This window comes from Protopterus annectens, chromosome 3.part0, assembly GCF_019279795.1.
Source record: "Protopterus annectens isolate FY-2018-M chromosome 3.part0, PAN1.0, whole genome shotgun sequence".
Lineage (NCBI taxonomy): Eukaryota > Metazoa > Chordata > Ceratodontiformes > Protopteridae > Protopterus > Protopterus annectens.
In genome coordinates this window covers 250711592-250732145 of record NC_056731.1, presented here as the reverse complement: position 1 = coordinate 250732145, position 20554 = coordinate 250711592, and the positions used below count along the sequence as shown (strand labels likewise).

The 20554-nt window shown below is 40.0% G+C and overlaps 1 protein-coding gene across 1 annotated transcript in view; it reads right to left on the bottom strand.

Annotated features, from left to right (window-relative positions):
• The window catches only part of ULK4 (unc-51 like kinase 4), a 4087308-nt gene that overhangs the window by 704437 nt on the left and 3362317 nt on the right, over positions 1-20554 (bottom strand). The window contains exon 34 of the mRNA XM_044064733.1: positions 10341-10439. Coding sequence (XP_043920668.1) covers positions 10341-10439 — 99 coding nt within the window. The remainder of the gene's footprint in view (positions 1-10340; positions 10440-20554) is intronic.

Below are 20554 nucleotides of genomic sequence, written 5' to 3'. Positions count from 1 at the left end.
CTTATCTGGCCTGTTCTTCCTTGTCAGGTCTGTGAGAGGAGGAGCTGTGGTACTATAACTGAGGACACACTTTCTGCAGTACCCTGCTGTCCCTAAGAATGCTCTCACCTGCTTTTTGGTAACAGGTGCAGGCCGTGCCTGAATGGTTTCTACTTTGGCAGGTTCTGGCCTGATCTTACCACTCCCCACTCTATGCCCCAGGTAGGAGACCTCTGCCATACCCACCTGACATGTGCTGGGCTTAATGGTCAACCCTGCCCTCTGTAATCTGCCCAGCACCTCCCTGACATGTTGAAGGTGCTCTTGCCAGGAATGGCTGCAGTTGGCAAAATCATCTAGGTAAGGAAGGGCAAACCCTCCTGCTAGAATATGATCTACCAGCCTCTGGAAAGTTGCTGGGGCATCTTTCATCCCAAAGGGCATCTTTGTGAAGTCATACAAGCCAAAAGGAGTCAAAGGCTGACTGCTCTCTAGCACTGGAAGTCAAGGGCACCTGCCAGTAAACCTTGTTGTATCAATTGTTGTAAGATACATAGCCCCACCCAGCTGCTCTAGGGCCTCATCTGTCCTAGGCATGGGGTAAGCATCTGACTCTGTATGACTAATTAATTTCCTGTAGTCCACATAGAACCTGGTGCTACCATCCTTCTTTGGCACTAGCACCAGTGGGGAGGTCCGGGAACTGTTGGACTCTTGAATCACCCCTATTTTCAACATATCCTGTATCTCCCTCCTCAGAGTCTGTTTGACTCTCTCAGGCACCCTATAAGGGGCCTGCCTAATAGGTCTTTGGGGTCCTGTATCCACCTGATGCTGCACCAGGTGGGTGCACCGTGGTTTCCCAGTATACATGTCCCCAAACTCCTGTAACACTGCTCGAAGTTATCGAACTTGGGTAGGAGATAGCTGCTGGGACATTGCTACCCCTTTCACTGAGGTGTAAGTCCGAGCCTCAATGAGGAGATCAGTCACCAGATCTCCCTCAGACTCCTCCTACAATCCATTACAAATGCTCAGCACATGGGCCTCCCTATCATGGTAATGTTTCATCATGTTACCATGGTACATTTTATGCCCCTGCCTCCTGCCTAGCAGTTCCACCATGTAGTTAACATCACTTACCACCTTGTAGGATCCCTCCCAAGCTGCTTGCAGCTTGTTGCGTCTGACAGGAATGAGAACCACTACCTGCTGCCCCACAGGATACTCACTAGCTCGAGCATTCCTATCATACCACACCTTTTTTCTGTTGTTGGGCTTCTGCCAGGTTCTCCTGGGCTAAGCCCATGAGTTCCCTGAGCCTTGTCCTGAGGTTTAGGACATATGCAACAACAGGCTCCTTGAAAGGTTCACACTCACTTTCCCACTCATCAAGAATTAAATCTAGAGGTCCCCTCACCCTATGCCCATACAGCAACTCAACCCTCTCTGTCCAACCAGTGCTTCGGGTCCCTGCCCAAGTAGCTGACACACACACACACACTTTGAGATAAGATTTTATACAACCACACAGACACTCCTAAGGAAGGCTGGCATAGGTTCTCCAGCTGTGCCCCTTTTACCCAGACCATATGGTAGAAATCACTGCCACCACCCAGTTAATATTTATCAGCTACTCAAAGGCCCTTATGAAAAGGTGTCCAATTATACTGTGCAATATTATTATCTAAATAGTAAGTGTGACTGAACAGTCAAGACTAATTTGGAGTGACTTAGTATAGTATCACTATATACATGCAATGTACTCTTAGAGCTTACATTATCTCTACACAAAACAGACACAGTTGAAAAATATTTAATAATAAATAAAAAATACAAGACAATACTTCTTACTACACAGTGCTAGTCAAGAGTTCAGAGATCACAGAGAAATACTTAAAATAATACTGTAGAAAAGTTCTGACATCACAGAAAAACAAAGTAGTCTAATCTTCCTATTTCCTAGCTATATCTAAGAGAAAACACAGTTCTAAAATTCTACTTGCATATAGACACAGGCAGAGGGGTGGAGTTAGATGTTCTCAAGACAAATGCTCTCATTCTTTCTGTCCTTAAATTGATAACATAGTACCACTGATTCATTTCAGATTACATCATTTCTTTCTGGTTCCCAGGCTAACGGACTTTCAGAGGTTAATAGCCCTTAATCTTGCAGCTGGTCAGGAAGCCAGAACAATAAAATAAATTATACATGCAAATTCTACCCATTAACTCTGGCTTCAAAACAATAAGCATAATGCCTTTATCTAGACATCTCAGCTCCGAGTTTTGACATCAAAGAATTGACTTATCAGTTTTCTTACAGCAGAGTGCACTGTTGTTACATTTTTGCAGTTCCACATTTAACACCAATTTTTCCCAATTAAGAGAACAAGCCTGTGGTTTACATTAATATTTACAAATGATAGAATTATTTACAAATGACAGAATTATCTACAAAATTCTATCTGGCTAGGCTGGCAGCCTTCACCTATCTTCACACAGGGGACCACCAGATTGGCTTCCCTTTTTTTGGAGGAGACTGTCTTGGTTCTATTGGCTAAGGCGAGATCCATGCATTTGTGTACGTGTTCGTACAGTGCATTGGTGTATGATTCAGTAGTCATGCAACTGTTCTCTATTTGCATGGGTGCCATGAAGTTAGCCACCTCTGTTTTTAGGAGCCCAAAGTTAGCTTTGGAGAAGTTTTTCATGGTAGTTACCTTTATGGGAGAGGAAAGTGAATTTCCAAGGTGATCAGTCTGTAGTCGGATCTAACCAGGGAGGAGTTGACTATTGGTGTACAGCAACGGTCGCCCATGTTAGTAATGACCAAGTCAAGAATGTTGCTACCTCTAGAGGGGGTAAGAACAAGCTGGTCCAGGGCATTGGAATTAATGAATTCCAGGAAACATTGGGCAAGTGTATTGGTACATGAGTTTTCCTAGTTAATGGAGGGCTAGTTGAAGTCACCCAGTTTCAGAGTGTTAGGTTGGACCCGAATATTCTCCAGGGTGCTTAGGAATGTGGAGTGTGAGTCTTGGGACATGGTTGGGGACCTGGACCTATAACAGGCTATGACCTGAATCGCTGTCTTACCCAATGTTAGCTGCACCTGAAGTATCTCTGATGCATTATGTTGGGCTACCAGTCTGAAGGTGTGCACATCTTTATGAATATGGAAACACTGCCGCATTTGGAGCTTCGGTCCAAGTTCTGGGGTCGAAAGGTGTGGAATGAGTTATAGCCTGGTAGTGCAGGGGTGCTATCTGCTGTCTTGAACCAGAGCACAAATGTCGATGTTCTCCATTTTAAGGAGTGCTTTGAGCGAGTGCATTTTGAGAATTAGACTTCTAGCATTGAGCAGCATGACCCTCAGATTGCATTTGTTTGTAGCTGTTACAGTGGTAATTTGGTCTTTGGAGCACCACCTAAAAAAGGCACTATGGGGGTGGCAAGAGCCTTGGCCAGTATCTGGAAGACCAGGGGTGATAGATGAAGGCCATCTTTGGCAAAGCATTGAGGTCTGTCAATCATGTTATCCCAGGCAGACAGATACTTTATCCCCTTAGAATGACACCAGAAACTTAGCCAATTGTTGAAATCAATCATTTTCTGCTTGTACTGTGGTATCATTCTGGTTGATGGTAGGATGCTGCTCAGGGCTAGGGTCATACCCGCCTGGGCTACATAATCCGAGAGCTCCTCCATGTCTCTTTTCACGTAGTCCAGGGAGGTATGTCTCAGGTCATTCACACCCACATGTACAATGGCAGAGTTATATTTGTACCTGTTGTTGAGGGACCTGAGTGTGTGCATTATGTGGCAGATCTTGGCACCTGACAGACAGCTGACTATTTTCTACCTATTCAACCTAGTGAGTGGGACATCAGTGTGCCTATCGAGTCACCTATGACTAGTGTGCTGGGCATGCTGTTTTGCCTTAGGGGCTTTGGTTGAGTGGCACACTGTTTAGGAGAGTTATGTCTCTCATGATTAGTGTTGTATTGTGGTAATCGAGTGTGTTTCTGCCTTGGAGATCTCTGCTGTTTGGGTAGATTTTTATTGAGAGCCTCCCCGAAGGTGGGTGTGTGGTTTGTGTTTTTATGTGAAGGCACTGCTGGTGTGTGTTCTGGAGGGCTATGTGTTCCATGTGGTGTGGTGCAAGTGTTGACCTCCTCTTGACCAGCTATTCAGGTCTTGGCTGGAGAGTGCGTGGCTTCCAATTTGGATATGTAAGTGCATCTCTCGCAAGTCGGAGTGTTGAGAGTTAAGAGGAGAGGGTTGTCGGTGTACATGAGGCAGTTGCTACATTGCCTCAGATGCCCAAGTTCACCAGGTTAATAGGAGAAAGCACAGTGAACTGACCTTTACACATGCCTGGAGGGGTGGGTATTAATAATAAATACTTGAGCTGTTTCCTTGTAGAATGTTTAGCGCTGGTAGCACTTTTGTGTGCTACAATAATTGCTACAAGAAGTCTGGTATGGTAAAGTGCTAGACTAATAAGCTAGTAAAAGTGTAGGAGAGGAGATAACTAGCAGATCTAAGGGAAAAATTGAAGAGCAGACTTTGGCACATCTGTATCAGGACAAGACAAGTTACAGGAAAGGCAAGAAACAAGTGCAAATGCAGGCTTTTAAACCAGAATTTTGAAAGAGATGGAAAAACTGTCCAAACGGCCAATAAACTACAAAGTCTTGGCCGGAAACCACTCCTCTTGTAGCAGACAGGCTACCTAGTGCTTACCACTCCCACTGATAAGCTAGAAGGCTTCCCTCCAACACAGAAAGGCTTGGGGGGCTCAGAAGCTTACATACAGTCCTGGATACAGCAAATATGTATCTGGACTAGACTAGTTACAGGAAAGGCTGGAAAAACACAAATGTGGGCTTTTAGACCAGAAAGGTGAACGAGATGGAAAAAAAACTGCCCAAATGGCCAATAAATGACAATTTCTGGCCCAGAAACCACTCCTGTGGTAGATAGGCTACCTAGTGCTTACCACTTCCACTGATAAGTTAGAAGGCTTCCCTCCAACACAGAAAAGCTTGGGGGGCTCAGAAGCTTACAAACAGTCCTGGATACAGCAAATATGTATCTGGACTAGACTAATTACAGGAAAGGCAGGAAACAAGCTTAGAATTTTTTTACAGAAAAGCAGCTAAAACAGCACTAAAAACAATTCAAGTGCAGTGCAAGCTAGCCCACTTGAGTGCGTAATAATATTAAAGCAAATACAGTTTAAATAAATGCAATTTATTCAAACTGTATTCTGAACTGAATTCAATTATTGTTTTATTGAACTCTAAACAGTTAAAAAGTGCCAAAAAATATATTTATCAGCTGAGAAGCACACTCAGTCAGAACACAAGGAAATTCTAGGAAAGTTTTTTTTCTTTTCCAGACTTTTCATGCAGTGTGAAAGTAGTTTGATATCTCTATACTGCTCACAGTTGTGAATGCCTCCTTTGTTCTTATACACTGACACAAGTATGCTTATTCACCACTCATCTGGGATATGCATTTCTCTCCATACTGCTATGAATACCCTCAGGAGCCATTTCTCTTGTATCTCACCTAACATCTCGATCATATCTGCTGAGACCTCATCTAAGCCTGTTGTTTTCCCTGACTTCATTTTCCTTAGTGCTGTTCTTACTTCAGGTGGACTCTTCCTCTTCTTTCATCATAGACTGTATCTGGGGTAGTACAGCTTCTGTGGGGCCTTCTTCATCCAGAAGCTGCTGGAAGTATTCCTTCCATCTGGCTTTGATGTCTAGTGGGCTGGTGAGCAGGTTGTTGTTGGCATCCCTTATGAAGGGTGTCCAACTATTTTCTTTATCTTTCTATCTCTGCCTTACAATTTGATAGAGTTTCTTTGTGCCACCTACTGAGTCACTTTCCGGAAGCTGGTAGCGTGCCTTTGATGCCTTGGTGTTTGCTATTGCAACTCTACTCTTAGCCTGTTAGCCAACCAGTATTCCTTCCTACCCTGGTCCATCTTTTTCTGTTTACCACTTTTTCCTGCACTCCTTCTTTCTTTTGATGATTTCCTGGATTTCTGTATCCCACCATAAGCTTTCCTTATGTAACTTGCTTCCATACCTGGCTTGGACACATATCTGTTCTAAAGTCCTCAAACATGCTGCTTTGAGTAGCTGACACTCTTTTCTCCAGCTACTTCCTCTTCTTCCTGAGGTGCTAGAGCTCTGAGTAATTCCTTGTACTCTTGTGCTTTCTCTCTAGTCAACTTCCAGATCTTCAACCTAGATTCTGTTGACCTTAGAACCCTCTCAGACCACTGCTTGCAGTTGATTGTGAAAAGTAGTGGTTTATGCTGTGTGCCAGCTGGTTCACTGGGAATGACTTTGCAATCGCTGATTCCAGCCCAATGCCCTTTCCTTTCTAGGAGGAAGTCTACTGGAGTTGTAAGTTGGCCAGTCTCATATGTGATCTTGTGACTGTCTCTCTTGCTGAACCATATGTTGGCAACTATCAAGCCATTACCAGACAGAAGTCAAGAACGTCCTCTCCTTATTTCTTCCTATTGTCTCACCCATGTGGACCCAGGCAGTTATCATAACCTGTTCTGTCCAGCCTGACTTGTGCATTTAAGTTACCCATTACCAATTCCTGCTGTCCTCCTTTATCTAGCAGGTCCTGCAGCTGCTGTCTGATGCACTCTTTTCCTGACTATCACAACCCTATTGTGTGATACAGCCTGAGAATACGAATAATACTCTATCCTTATACTGGAGTCTGACTGTCAGGATTCTATCACATGTACTCACAATTACTCTTTTCTATTGTTCATTACTTCTCTTCTTACATTTATTCATTTGTATAGATTAATTTTATTTTTGTTGGCTTGGTATTGGGATTTTTTTCTGCTTTCAGTTGTGTTGCTGACTGTTTAACTCAGCAATGATAAAAACATTTCCTTTAATAGAAAAAAATGTCAAAGTTAAACATGGAAACAAAAAAAGGATGAGATCTAAAAATGAGCAGTGATCAATAGGGATAATCTCAGCTCTTATCAGTGACCAAATATCCAAGGAAAGGAGATAATCAAAATCATTCTCATGGTCCTCAGATCAGATCTAGAAACACAAGCTGAGGATTCAAGGTCCTGTTCTTTACATATTATTTGAAGCATATCTCTCAACCTGCAAACACTGAAAATAGAAAAGAAAAAAAGCAACTGAAAAATAGGAACATCCAGACAAAAATCTGTAAATCTAATTAGCATAAATTTTGAAAAGTAGGACTATGGGATTCTACCCAGAATACATTTAAAAACAGAGAGTAATAAAAATATAAGCACATTATCAAAGAGACAGTGTAAAATCTGTACACTTTAAGGAACTATATTGCAAAATTCTACTGAGCAAGGTAATTTATTTTTGCATTAGGAAAACGGGAGATGTAAGATGCATGTCCTCTTTAAATTACTGCTGCCACCAGTATGCTGGTCATGCAGTGTGGTTTCGATCTACTAGATTGCTTCAAAAATCATGTGATGAGGGGGCTTCATAAAATTATGTGATGGGGTAAATCAAGTCTGAAAAAGAGACATTCCTACAAAAACAGGGAGAGCCTGTACAGGGGTAAATCAGGCCTGAAAATAGATGTTCCTCCAAAATAGGGACAGTTCAGAGGATTTGGAGCACTCAGCAGATGCACTCCCTGTCTCACTCCCAAGAATTGCTGTTTTGGAATGCCCCTCTTATCTCTTGCTTGCCTGCTAACAAGCAGGACAAAACTCACTCAGTAAATAGTGACAGCCCATATATGAGGGACTGCAGGCTGTTATAGTTGCAACAGACTCTGAAGCACATCCAGGTATCAACTTGGAGACCAAGGGTTGGGTCCCTTACTTTCTGCTTCCCAAAATCTGTTCTTCAGATTATCTGTCCAGTCCATCCTTGTTCAAAACCTTCTCTCTCTCAAGTAAATTCAGACAGCTGATGCAGACTGAGTTATCTCCTTTCAATGTCATAGAGTTATACAACTGAAAAACTGGCATCTATAACAGCTGGCGTCATGCGAAAACAGGTAGTTCTTACTGTAATTCTGGAAAGTGAGAATGCAACTGCATGTGTATGTCGAAGGGCTGTGATATTTTCAATCTAGTTTTGCTCTTGTAATGCCCTATCATCCAGTGACATATGTCATAACCCACATGTCTGACTTGTGCCCTGGATCAGGGATGCAACCAGGGAGGACAGAATCTAGGACAGGATATCTTGCATTTCACTAGGCAGGCCTGGAAGTCAGGGTGTCCTTAGAACTGCAGCATCTGTGGCAACTGCTGAGAATTTTGCAGGTTAGGTCTACAACTCTCCTCCTTTTAGCCAGTAAGATGGCCCAAAATCTGCTGTATCAAACTCAGGAAAAGTGGATGCTTACCTACATTCTGATGTTCAGCTAGAGTGCAAGCACCACTTGGCTGGGCTCATGCTTTTGAGTCCCTGCGTGCATGCACTATACATCCAGGCCTACTCCCAGAAGGAAATCCTATACAAGGACTTGGCCAGCTCCCTCATCCTGCAACTGCGAAGGAAGCACTGATCAATGACCTCCATCCCCCTGACTAGGTCTTTCACTACCCTGACCGCTTCTTCAGTGCAAAAGCTACTGCCTAAACCTAAACTAACTGAGCTACAGTAATGGCTTTATCATTCTGTGTTACACAGCCAGCAATGTCCATATTTTTTAAGTGACAAATGTGGGGATATTCCAATAACGCACACAAAAAGATGTGAACCGTTCAAGTGATTAGTTTCCAGGGGTTGAGCATACTCCTACAGCTCTATATAGGAACAAAACAAGAGTCTAAAAAATACATAAAAAAGAACCCAAGTAGGATGCACACAAATGCTATGTCTACTACAGACAGGCCCTAGCAGTGAAAAGTTGCATAGCCATATCTTTTTATGTCTTATATGTCTTACTTTGTTCACCAGAAATACTTTATTTCCAGTGTACCATGTTGGAAATGCAAATAAATACTGTCAAATGCTTATTTCACTACTGCAGGCGCACATCTTTTGAAATCATAAGGTGACTTCTAGTGAATCCCTGCCCATAGTGAACATCAGCATGGCAAATCAATGACAGCTGACTTGCAAATGAGGAAGTTGGTTATCTGATCAATTAAGAGGTTTCTACTCAGAAACGGGATAGCATTAAATGATTACTAACATACTGCCAAATATAACCTGCAAAGAATCTATTTCATATCTCTTCAGTAGCATGACATAAAGAGAGACGTGGAAATATTTTTTTTCATCTGTTGCTGTGATAACACTGTATTTTGATGACGCCAGAAACACTATGTATATTCTTGGTACCTTCGCTGACAAGCTAGCTGCAATTTGCAAATGACCTGCAAATAAAGAAGTTTAACAAGCAAAATACTTTAATACAAAATCAGGAAATAAATAAATCACACAGGTTACCACAAACTGGCAAAAGTATTTTATCACAGAGAGAGGCAGAAAGAGACAGAACTGCCAACATTAAGAATGATGACCTGTGTAAACTGGGTGGCACAAATGATTTAATGATGCAAAAGTTAAGAGAGTATTGCAAATACCATAAGGAAGAGGAGAATATGGTTAACAGGTTAATGGGCTATATAGCAATTAATTTCAGTCTCTCACTTGGGTAAATGCCTACATGAAAAATTCTCCATTAAGCTTAAGATTAATCTCAAAAGTCCTTAGTAAGCTTAATTTTTTTTATTTTTAACATCCTCCCTTATTTTTTTAAGATATGCTTTTTAATGCAGCTAATGAAATTATGTCAGTGGTTTACAATTAAGTGATAATATGAATAAATTTCTATAAACTGTACAAACTCAGTGAATTTGCTCCAATTTATACAAGTCTTAGAAAAGTGATATACTGCTACACGTGTGTGTGTGTGTGTGTGTGTGTGTGTGTGTGTGTGTGTGTGTGTGAATGTACGTATGTGCACAAGAGGCAAAACTCACTCTTTTTTTTTTTTTTTTTAGGTTCATAGGTAAGTACTAGACTAGCTACCCTTGTGGGCCATTTTAAGCCTAGCAAACTTCCCTTTTTTCTCAGTCAGGTGAAACAAACCAGGGAACCTCCATGATAAGCTTGAACACTGGTCCTGCAGGGAGAGGGCAAGTCCAGCTCTCCTCACACTTATCGATGAATCAGGACTCAGTGAAAAACTGTTCAATCAACTAATCGCAACCGGGTGTGTACTGTATACATATATGTACATGCATACACAATCACACACTTGAACACTCACACATACCTAAATAAATCTCCACTATTACTCTGAAAACTTCTTGCTACATTTATATACATTAAACTTCTTACCAGCTGAATAAGCAGGCTCATTAGGTCTGTCAGTGGTTTATTGATAAGCAGAAGCTCCTCAGCGCCGTGGGTGTCTCCTCCTGTGCCAGATTTCTGGGCCTTAATGAGGAAAAAAGAAATTAAAAGGGACTATTAAGATTTGTGTGCTCTGCCATACAAATGAAGTCCAGCAGGACGTGAATAAAAGTCAATAAAATGCTTAATGGGAAAAGCATTTCATACATCTTTGTTGACTCATGCAGATAATCATTCAAATTATATCTTAATTCATTTTAATTCTGTTATCTTTCTACAGCATGACATGTTCTGTAAGTCATGAGAAGTACATAGAGAATATGACTGATGGTTTTGCAGCTTAGTTTCCTCTGTCAATAGTGCTACCTAAAACTGCTACTAATGATTAAACAGAAGCCAAAAATTAAATATTTGTGTGTTTTTCTATCTAGACTGGTACAATGGGCTCATAAGAAGTCACTTTACAAGGGATGTATCAGACTTACATGAGCATAATGCAATGAATTGACAAAGATGTTAGAACTTAGTAAAACACAAAGAAATAGATGTGTGCACTATGACTACATTGCTTAGCAGGTCAATCATCTACTTCAGTAAACATGAGAAATAAAACTGTTAACACAAGTTTTTATTTATTAATAGAAGCATGATTACAAGTGCATAGCTTAACATTAAGAAAATTATCTTTGCATCGAATCTTCAACTATCCACAGTTGCTGCTGGCCTTCTGAAAGATAAAAGACAATCTGGTACATATCCCAGATAGCATGGGATGCATAGGAGAAAGGCAACCATGCAGGTGCAGTTCAAGCCCTTAAAATCTTTAGCATTCATATATTAGCAGAGCATATTAGCTTGCACGTGAGTACAATGATCAGAACCGTAACAAGACTAGATAATAAGGATAGGTACTACATCTATTTCAAGTTAGTATTTCTAGGATGACACTGAGCTACATTTTGATATGGGTGCATTTGTTAAACTCCATTTTTGGTATGACATACAGACATCTTAAATTACAGGACAGTGTGAGAAAGACAAAACTGTTCACAGCTGTCTACCTAGCAGTTTATTCCATTTGGTACAAAAGATCCCATCTAGTGAGTTAATGCTGTGATCACAAGCTGCACATATATGTCCATACTAAGGTCCTGGCTCAAATGCATAAAAATAACACTATGCAAGCAACTGCAGTAACCAGAAGATGCCTAGCCACATAAATCTTTAAGTATACACACTTAAAAATTCTTACCATTCTTTGCAAGTAATTAATAGTGCTCACCTTTCAAATCGAGCAGAAATGTACATGATAACCCTGGTGTAACTTTGCGTCTACCCATTCAGTTATCAAGCCTAGACTTAAAGGTAACCAAAGTGGTACTTTGCTTGACCCATAGAGATACGTTATTCTACAGTCTGGAAGTACATAGAGTTAGGAACCTATCTCTCTCGTGAGACTTATTTGTTGGTGTAGATTTAGATCCCTAGTGTGTGTGTTTGTAGAGCCACTGGTTTTGCAAAGAAGTAGGAAGCTGAATAGGAATGGGTCTTTCATGGCTTGAAAGGTCAACGACCAGCAGCTAGTAGGCTACTGAGTATAAGAGGAGTTGGACTAATCTACTGAGATAATTGAGGGATTTAAGGCCATTAATTCTCATGGCTAAAAATCGCTGGGGCCTTTCCAGTTGAAAAATATGCTTTGGATTTGTACATGCCAAGGAGGGCATTGCATTTCATGATGGTTTTAATAACAGTAAAGTGGTAATATAACCTCTTTAGATCTTGAAGGCTTGTCTTTTGGAAATCAGCAGGGGGATAGAAGGATTTCTAGGCAATAGAAAATTGAAAAAAGTAAATGACTTGATATAAGCAGGTATCAGCTTTGCTGTATAACAGGAGTGAAATTTCAAGCTACTGACAAAAATAAAATTGCAGCTATTTTTCTTTAAATTCAGCAAAAAGGCCTGCATCAATCCTTTACATTCTTGCAACCACCCTTTTGGAAGGATATGACTGTTTTTATTTTCTCAGTGTTGATAAGACGCATGAAATGATCCAATATCAAGTCTTGGTTAACTAATTTTCTAGCAGTGTGCTTAACATTGGAGGTATTTCATCAGCTGCAGGACAGTATTTCTTTCAGTATCACTGTGTATGTATTTTTGATGCAGAATAAGCTTGAAAAATGAGAAAATGTTCTGTAATCATGTCATTGTGTTATGCAGTATAAGGGAAAGGGTAGGAAGGAACTGTTCTTCTGTTCAAAATACTGACGGCAGTTTCAGTGAAGTGCTAATTAAATAAAAAAAATAAATAATTAAATGGGATTCAGTGACAAAAGTTACTTGTTGCAGATTTCTCATTCATCAGTAAGATGGTAGTTCCTTTCCACAATGCTTTTGGACAAGGAATTGTTTTTGGAAGTGTTCAGGTTTCTCATTCTAGAATACTTCAACTTCAAATGTATTATAGTGTTTATTTCTTAAGAACTGATTACATGTCAAAGTAAATGAAATGCAAAACAAACCTTAACAAGATGCACATAAGTATTCAAAAGTAAACACTTTCAACCAAGTTGAAAATAAAAAAATAAATTACTGCAAGTACCAGTGAAGGACATGCCATGCCAAAATGTCCAAAATAATCAATGTTCAAAATGCCCTCCACAAGCAGGCAGACTAAATCTTTCAATCCATGCAGGAACAAAGCGGATACATCTCAGATAAAAGAGAAAAAAAAAGTTGGTACTGGAACAAAAAAGATGTTTCAGATTATTTACAAATGGTTACCAAATAATAATGCATTCGACTTGGACACGCCTCTACCAAATTAGGAAAAAAAGTACAGCATCTCCTAAAATGAGAGTAAAATTACTCAATGCCCAAAACAGATGAACTGAAGAGAAATGTAACATTGTTGTCAACAAACAGCTGCAAACTGCAAAAAAATGTAGCGGTCAACACACCATTATTACAATATTACAAATTACAGTTTATAAAAGAAAAGCTGAGCAAATCCAGTTATCTTCCAAATGCTCATTAGCTCACCAGCACAGTGGCTCATCAGTGAAGCAAATCAACAAAGTAGAGGCCACACACAATGTTCGACTGCTGAAAATGATGATACAATCTCACTAAATCTGCTGAAAAAAAGACAAAAATCCAAAGAGCTTAAGTACAGGCACGAACAGCCACAACAAATTAAACATATTAAATCAGAGTCCGAAGGGCAAATTAATAGGTAACTTAATAAGGTTCTTTTCCGTTATCAGGGCAACGCTTCAAACACGCCCATGCAATGATCGCACAGCTGTTAGCCCTGAAGCTTTATATCTAAATGATAGCGTTTCGGAGGTGGGGTGCCTTGAACTGCTTCACTGACACTGGACGCCGTCTATGAACTCGGGGAGGGGGGAAGATACCTTTCGCTCAAGTGTCACTACTGAATTATGTCCGCAATCCACAAATCATGCTGTATTACAGCAAGAGGACAATTTTATGCACTACAGTGGCACTTTAAAGTATCAGTTGGGGAACAATTCATTTCAGCAAACGGTTGTTCATTTTTTAAAAATATTCTGTGCTGCATAACTCTCAACCTTAAATCTTCATTACCTTTTCTAATGTGGAACAAATGTCGAAAGTGTCGAGCACTTACTGACAGCTTATTAGCAACTTCAGCCAGCTTAAAGAATGGTTGAATGCCTTGCTTTGGCCTTATAAAAAGTTATTTAAACAATTAAAACATTTCAGCATTATTTAGCATACATACCAGTTAAAATGTAGAAATTAATGTTTTGCATCAGTTGTAGGGTGGAACTGTGAACAGCGTACACTATTTAATACTCCTAGTGGAGTACACTTCAAAAGTTATGCTGTGATGTTTAAACTGTAGGCCTAACACCAAATAAAGGTAAAGCACTAATCTGCTTTCAGGTTTCAGCCGTTCATCAAATAATGAGAGAGACTCTGTAGACAAGCTGTGCATTCTTGTACATAATGTTTCCCATTAGTTAATGTCGTGAAACAGTCAGAAAAGGGTGCATGTGTCTTAATGCGTCAAATGTGCTGGAGACTAAACATGATTTCCACACAATATAAACAAGTTAATGCTTACACATGAAATGACCATAAAGGTAATGTATTGCAGAGCGACTAACCTGCTTTCAGGTTTCACCTATTTATCAAAAAATGAGCGCAATAGAAGTGTTGCCCCGATAACGGAAAAGTACCCTTAATTCAATATGAAGACCAAATGTTTGTCCGTTGGATGCCAAACTCTGCCATCTTCATACATGTGCACGTACTACTAAAGCTGCCAGTAGCAGTGAAAATAATGTGTTACCACACATTATTTTTTATCCACTTATGTGCCTTTTCCCTGTCTTCAGGCAGAGCTATGGTTGAGAAGACTACCCATCTGTTAAAAGTTCCTTTCCATCCCAGTCTTATAGAAGCGCAATCTGTCCAGCACTTTTGTAAAGGTCAGTGGGAAGAAGGATACCAAAATTCATAATAAGTAAATGAGAAACTGTCCCACTGCTGAGAACAGCATACTAACAGAAGATGGTGTCAGACTGGCTGTATTGTAGCGGTTACTGTTGTTGATTTCAGGCACACTTGGTAACTCCACATAACACAGGCAGGAAAATGCTCATCAAAGGAAACATATACTGTACAATAACATCCTAACATATGAGGATGGTTACAGGACAACCAGTTTCATATTAGATCTTGTATGAAAGCAGTTTACCTGGAATGGCAATTACAAAGGACAGTTATGTAAGTTGGTTTAACATAAGTAGATGTTAGGATGATCACTGCTGCAGTAGCCTTAGCTTTATGGGTTATACCTTGCCAAAGCTATAACACATGGACAGCTTCCAAAGTCTTCAGGGCAGCTTCCATGCACCCTAACCATCAGTCAAGCTCAAGCTGAGCTGATTAAAAATACAGGTTTGTATTTCAAGCCCTTTAGAGCTTTCATACCAACAAACAGGGTAAGCCCTAAAAGGACAATGCTAGGAACAACAAACAAATAAGTATTCACACCCTGGCATAAACAACACAACAAAAAAACAAGGGGGATGGAGGAAGGGAGTGGCTACTACAGCAGTGAGAATCTGAACATCTACTGTTAAAGTAAGTTTACTTATACAACTGTACTGTGTGCAGCATATTGCTGCAGTAGCCCTGGCCATCTATATGGGTAGATTACAAGAGATTATGACATTTGGGAGGTGGAAGGGTCCAGGATCCCCTGGAGAAAGGTCCTAGCAAAGCCTTATCTTGACCTAAAGAAGGCATCAAGCTTGTAATATTGTGTAAATATATGTGTAAAGGACCAAGCTGCTGATTCCAGATTATTTCTAGAATCCATCCCTTTCAAGAACGTCATAGATTAAGTCATGGTTCTGGTAGAGTGGGCCTTGACCCTGCCTGGAATAATTTTGCTGGGGTGAGTAAAACAAAAGGTAATAGCCTGAGACAATCATTTGAAAAAAAGAAGTTATGTACTCACCATAACATTCCATGTGAGGTATCTCGCCTTTATTCACACTGATGGGTTTAGAGCCGATCCTCGGCTCCGACACGGCCATTAGCAAAGCTCAAGGTTTACCAGTAACTCGAGACCAAGCCCCTTATCCCATGATGCACTGCTGGAATTACCTCAGATCTTGTTTGCTGCTTGTATATATATATAACCCTGTAAGGGGTGCACTCCTCAAGAAAGAAGAAGAAGAAGTATTGAACAACCAGGATGATACTAGCCTCTAGGTCAACTGTCAGCCAGGAGGGGGATGGAGGGAGGGATGTGAGAATAAAGGCAAGATAAACAACTCACATGGAATGTTATGGTGAGTACATAACTTCTTTATGTGAAGTTGTTAAATCTCGCCATTTATTCTCACTGATGGGTAGCATCCCTAGCACCCGCAATCCTGGTTGGCTCACGGGAGTACATTTTTCAGGACCGTAGAACCAAAAGAAGACTTGTCCCTGGAGGCCTTATCCACTTTGTAACGAGTGATAAAAGTATGAGGCTTAGACCAAGTGGCTACAGCAGAAATGTTATCAAGGGGCAATTTGGCTTGAAAAGCAGAAGACGTAGAAATGGCTCTGGCTGAATGAGCCTTTACTTTGTGTGGCAAAGGTATGTTAGCAGTTGCATGAACAAATGAGATACAATCCGATAACCATTTTGAAAGGGTTGTTTTAGCCACTGGTCTACCTTTTCTGGCCTCTGAAAAGGATACAAAAAGTTGATCTGATTTCCTAATATCCTTAGTTCTATCAAGATAAAATCTGAGCTGTCTGTGCATGTCAAGTTTGTGCAGCATGTATTCTAATTTGTTGGAATCCCAACAACATATATAAATAGGATACACCAGGACAATCGAAGCCAACCAAACGTATTCCAAAGAGAGTTAAACCAAATAATTTCCAAAAACGATTTTATTAAAACAATAAAAAGTGAGCGCTTTCACGTCTGCCAGGACGCTTCATCAGACTTAGTTATACTACTCAAACGAAGCTCCTATTGGAAAGCAGCTACAAAAGCTTATTAATAAAAAGCTAATTCATTGGTACATATGAAAATAAAGAAATTAACATTTAACAATTTGACAACCACTGATATATTTTGATAAACAAACATAAAAATATCTGTATATAACAAAATATGTATAAACCACGTAAAAATGTATACATATAAAAACATATAAAAGAACTTTTAAAAAAATATATTTTGCAATCATAAAATGGCGTAAGCACCTGAGGATAGAGCTTAAGTCAGCGTGTAAAGGGTTTATCTGCTAAGAAAGGTCTCAAAGAAGCATGCCCAATAATAAGGTTATCAAGATTACTATGTTATTGGATCTAGTCCTCTCTAATAATGTTTTTATATCTCAGAGTAGCTACTACCTGCAAACTAAGGGTGTAGCAATGGGCACATCTTGTGCCAACTCGTATGCTAATTTGGTTTTAGCATACTGGGAGTCCACTTATATTTTAGAACATGCTGTTTATTCTAAATATATTAAGTGCTATAGAAGATTTGTGGACGATGTGTTTTTAATTTGGAGAGGAGATCTTAATACTTTGAACGGATTTATTGGGTATGCTAATGGTACTACAACATTCTTGGAGTTGACGAGTACTGCCTCCCAGGTGAAAATTGAGTTTTTAGATGTATTACTTAGGAAAGTGAATGGGGGACTTACTACAGAGGTTTATCGTAAATCTTGTTGGAGAAATGCTATACTTCATAGAGATAGCATGCATCCTTCACACATATATAAGAACATTGTTATGAATCAAGCTGTGTGATTCTCTAGAATCACCAGTGATGACTCAACATTTGAAGAAGATATAAGGAACATGGAAGAAGAGTTTATAGATAGAGGCTACCACAAGGAAGAACTTAGTGGCCTACATAGAATAGAACGTGAAGGAAAGGATAAACCATATATTCGTAGGACTATGTCTTTAGGTAGGAATGAATATAGCCATACCAACAACAGGAAAAGGATAGCAATACCTTTTACGAATAATAATGCTTCAGTGGTCAGTATTATTAAAAAACATTGGAACATTTTACAACTTGATGATGACATTATGAGAATTGTAGGTGATAGACCAGCATTTAGTTGTAAGAATACCAAGTCTTTAAAGAGACTATTATGTTATGAAAATAATAGACATGATAGTTTAGTCTCTCAAAGGAAAGGTACGCATGCATGCCGCACGTGCAATCAATGTAACTATATTAAGAATTCCAATGAATTTATACATCCGGATACAGGAAAAAGATATGAATTTAATAAATATGCGGATTGTAAATCTAGGAATGTGATTTATTTAGCTCAATGTAAGAAATGTCATTGTTTTTATGTAGGTATGACCACTAGAACATTGAGGGAGCGCATTAGGGAACACATCTATGCCATTAATAAGGAAAATGAAACCAATGCTTTGGCAAATCATGTGTTACAGAGGGATAGTACACACATTTTTCACTTTTTAGTTTTGGAACGTGTATAGCACAGAGAGACTAGGATGTATGCGTAAGAATACAGAAAAGAAGGAAGTAAAATGGATAATTAAGCTAGCAGCAGATAGGGGCCATGGTCTCAATGACAAAGTTTCTTTGAGACCTTTCTTAGCAGATAAACCCTTTACACGCTGACTTAAGCTCTACCCTCAGGTGCTTACACCATTTTATGATTGCAAAATATATTTTTTTAAAAGTTCTTTTATATGTTTTTATATGTATACATTTTTATGTGGTTTATACATATTTTGTTATATACAGATATTTTTGTTTGTTTATCAAAATATATCGGTGGTTGTCAAATTGTTAAATGTTAATTTCTTTATTTTCATATGTACCAATGAATTAGCTTTTTATTAATAAGCTTTTGTAGCTGCTTTCCAATAGGAGCTTCTCTAATATATAAGAATGTCCGTTTGAGTAGTATAACTAAGTCTGATGAAGCGTCCTGGCAGACGTGAAAGCGCTCACTTTTTATTGTTTTAATAAAATCGCTTTTGGAAATTATTTGGTTTAACTCTCTTTGGAATACGTTTGGTTGGCTTCAATTGTCCTGGTGTATCCTCTTTATATATGTTGTTGGGATTTTACTGTTTTTGAGAAGATACTTTATCCTGGTTTGTGTTTTGCTTTTTTCTCTGATAATTTGTTGGAATGGTTGGGGCAAAAGACTGGCAACTGAATGACCTGACTGATATTAGACTCAGAACAGGCTTTAGGCAAAAAGGAGGGGTTTGTTTTGAGAGATACTCTATCAGAATGGAAAATCATATAAGGAGGTCTGATAGACAATGTTTGAAGTTCTGACACTCTGCGGGCAGAAGTAATGGCCACTAGAAAATCAGTTTTCCAGGACAACAATTTGAGATCACAAGATGATGCTGGTTAGAAGGGGGGAAGAATTATTTGAGATAGCATAAAATTCAAATTCCAAGGAGAATAAGGGTTTTTTACATGAGGCCTCATGTTATAAACACCTTTGAGAAAAACCTTAGATAACTTATGGGCCATAATATTTAACCCATCCAATCCAAGGTGGAAATTAGATATGGCAGCTAACTGAACCCGAACTGTGGCAGCTGCTACTCCTTCCTTAAAAATCATTGTCAAAAACTCTAGAATGGACGACAAAAGAGATCGGAAAGGGTCAATATTTTGTATGCTGGCCCAGATGGAGAACCTTTTCCACTTACTGCGGTATAGTTTTCTGGTGGATGGCTTATGAGAAGACAATAGAATTTGTCTTGTGTCATCTGAAAGGGAATGAAGCCTGGCTATTTGGAGAAGTGGATCAGCCAAGCAGTCACCTTTAGAGACTGCAGTGAACGATGGAGGTCCCCTGACGGGTGTGTCAGGAGGTCTGGAACTGAGTCCAGGATCCATGAATCCTCCAGCAGATGATGGTGAAGAAAAGGGAACCAAATCTGTCAAGGCCAATGGGGGGGGCTATAAGGATAACAGTACTTCCCAGCGACTTTGCTTTCTGTACAAACCTGGATATCAATGGAATTGGAGGGAATGCATATAGGAGACTCGGAGGCCAATCGTGTACAAGTACGTCTCTTGGGGGATGTCCCGGAGGTGGTATCAGGACAAAGTAGCTTCTGCATTTGGTATTGATGTGACTGGCAAGGAGGTCGCAGCAAGGCTGGCCCCATTTGTGGAAAATCATGTCCGCAACGTGTTGGTTGAGAGACCACTCATGAGGCAACAAGATTGCCCTGCTCAGCTTGTCTGCTATCACATTGGATTTCCCCGGGATGTGCGTTGCTAACAGCAAATGCTGGGATGATACAGCCCATTGCCATAACCTGTGGGCTTCTCAACAAAGGGAGTAAGACTTGGTTCCACCCTGTTTATTCAAGTACCAGACCACTGACATGTTGTCTGTCTGAACTGCAATTGTCCCTAGAGGAATAGAGTCCTGAAAGTACTGTAACACCAGAAGTACTGCTCTCAACTCCAGAACATGGATATGCAGATGTGACTCTTGATCCGTCCATGTGCCTTGGGCAGTCTTTCCCTGAAAATGCCCCCCCCCACCCTATCAGGGAAGCATCCGTGGTCACAGTGGCTACTGGGGGGGGCACAAAGGGTCATCCTATTGTGACATGAAGAGACGTCAACCACCACTGAAGGTCCCTCTT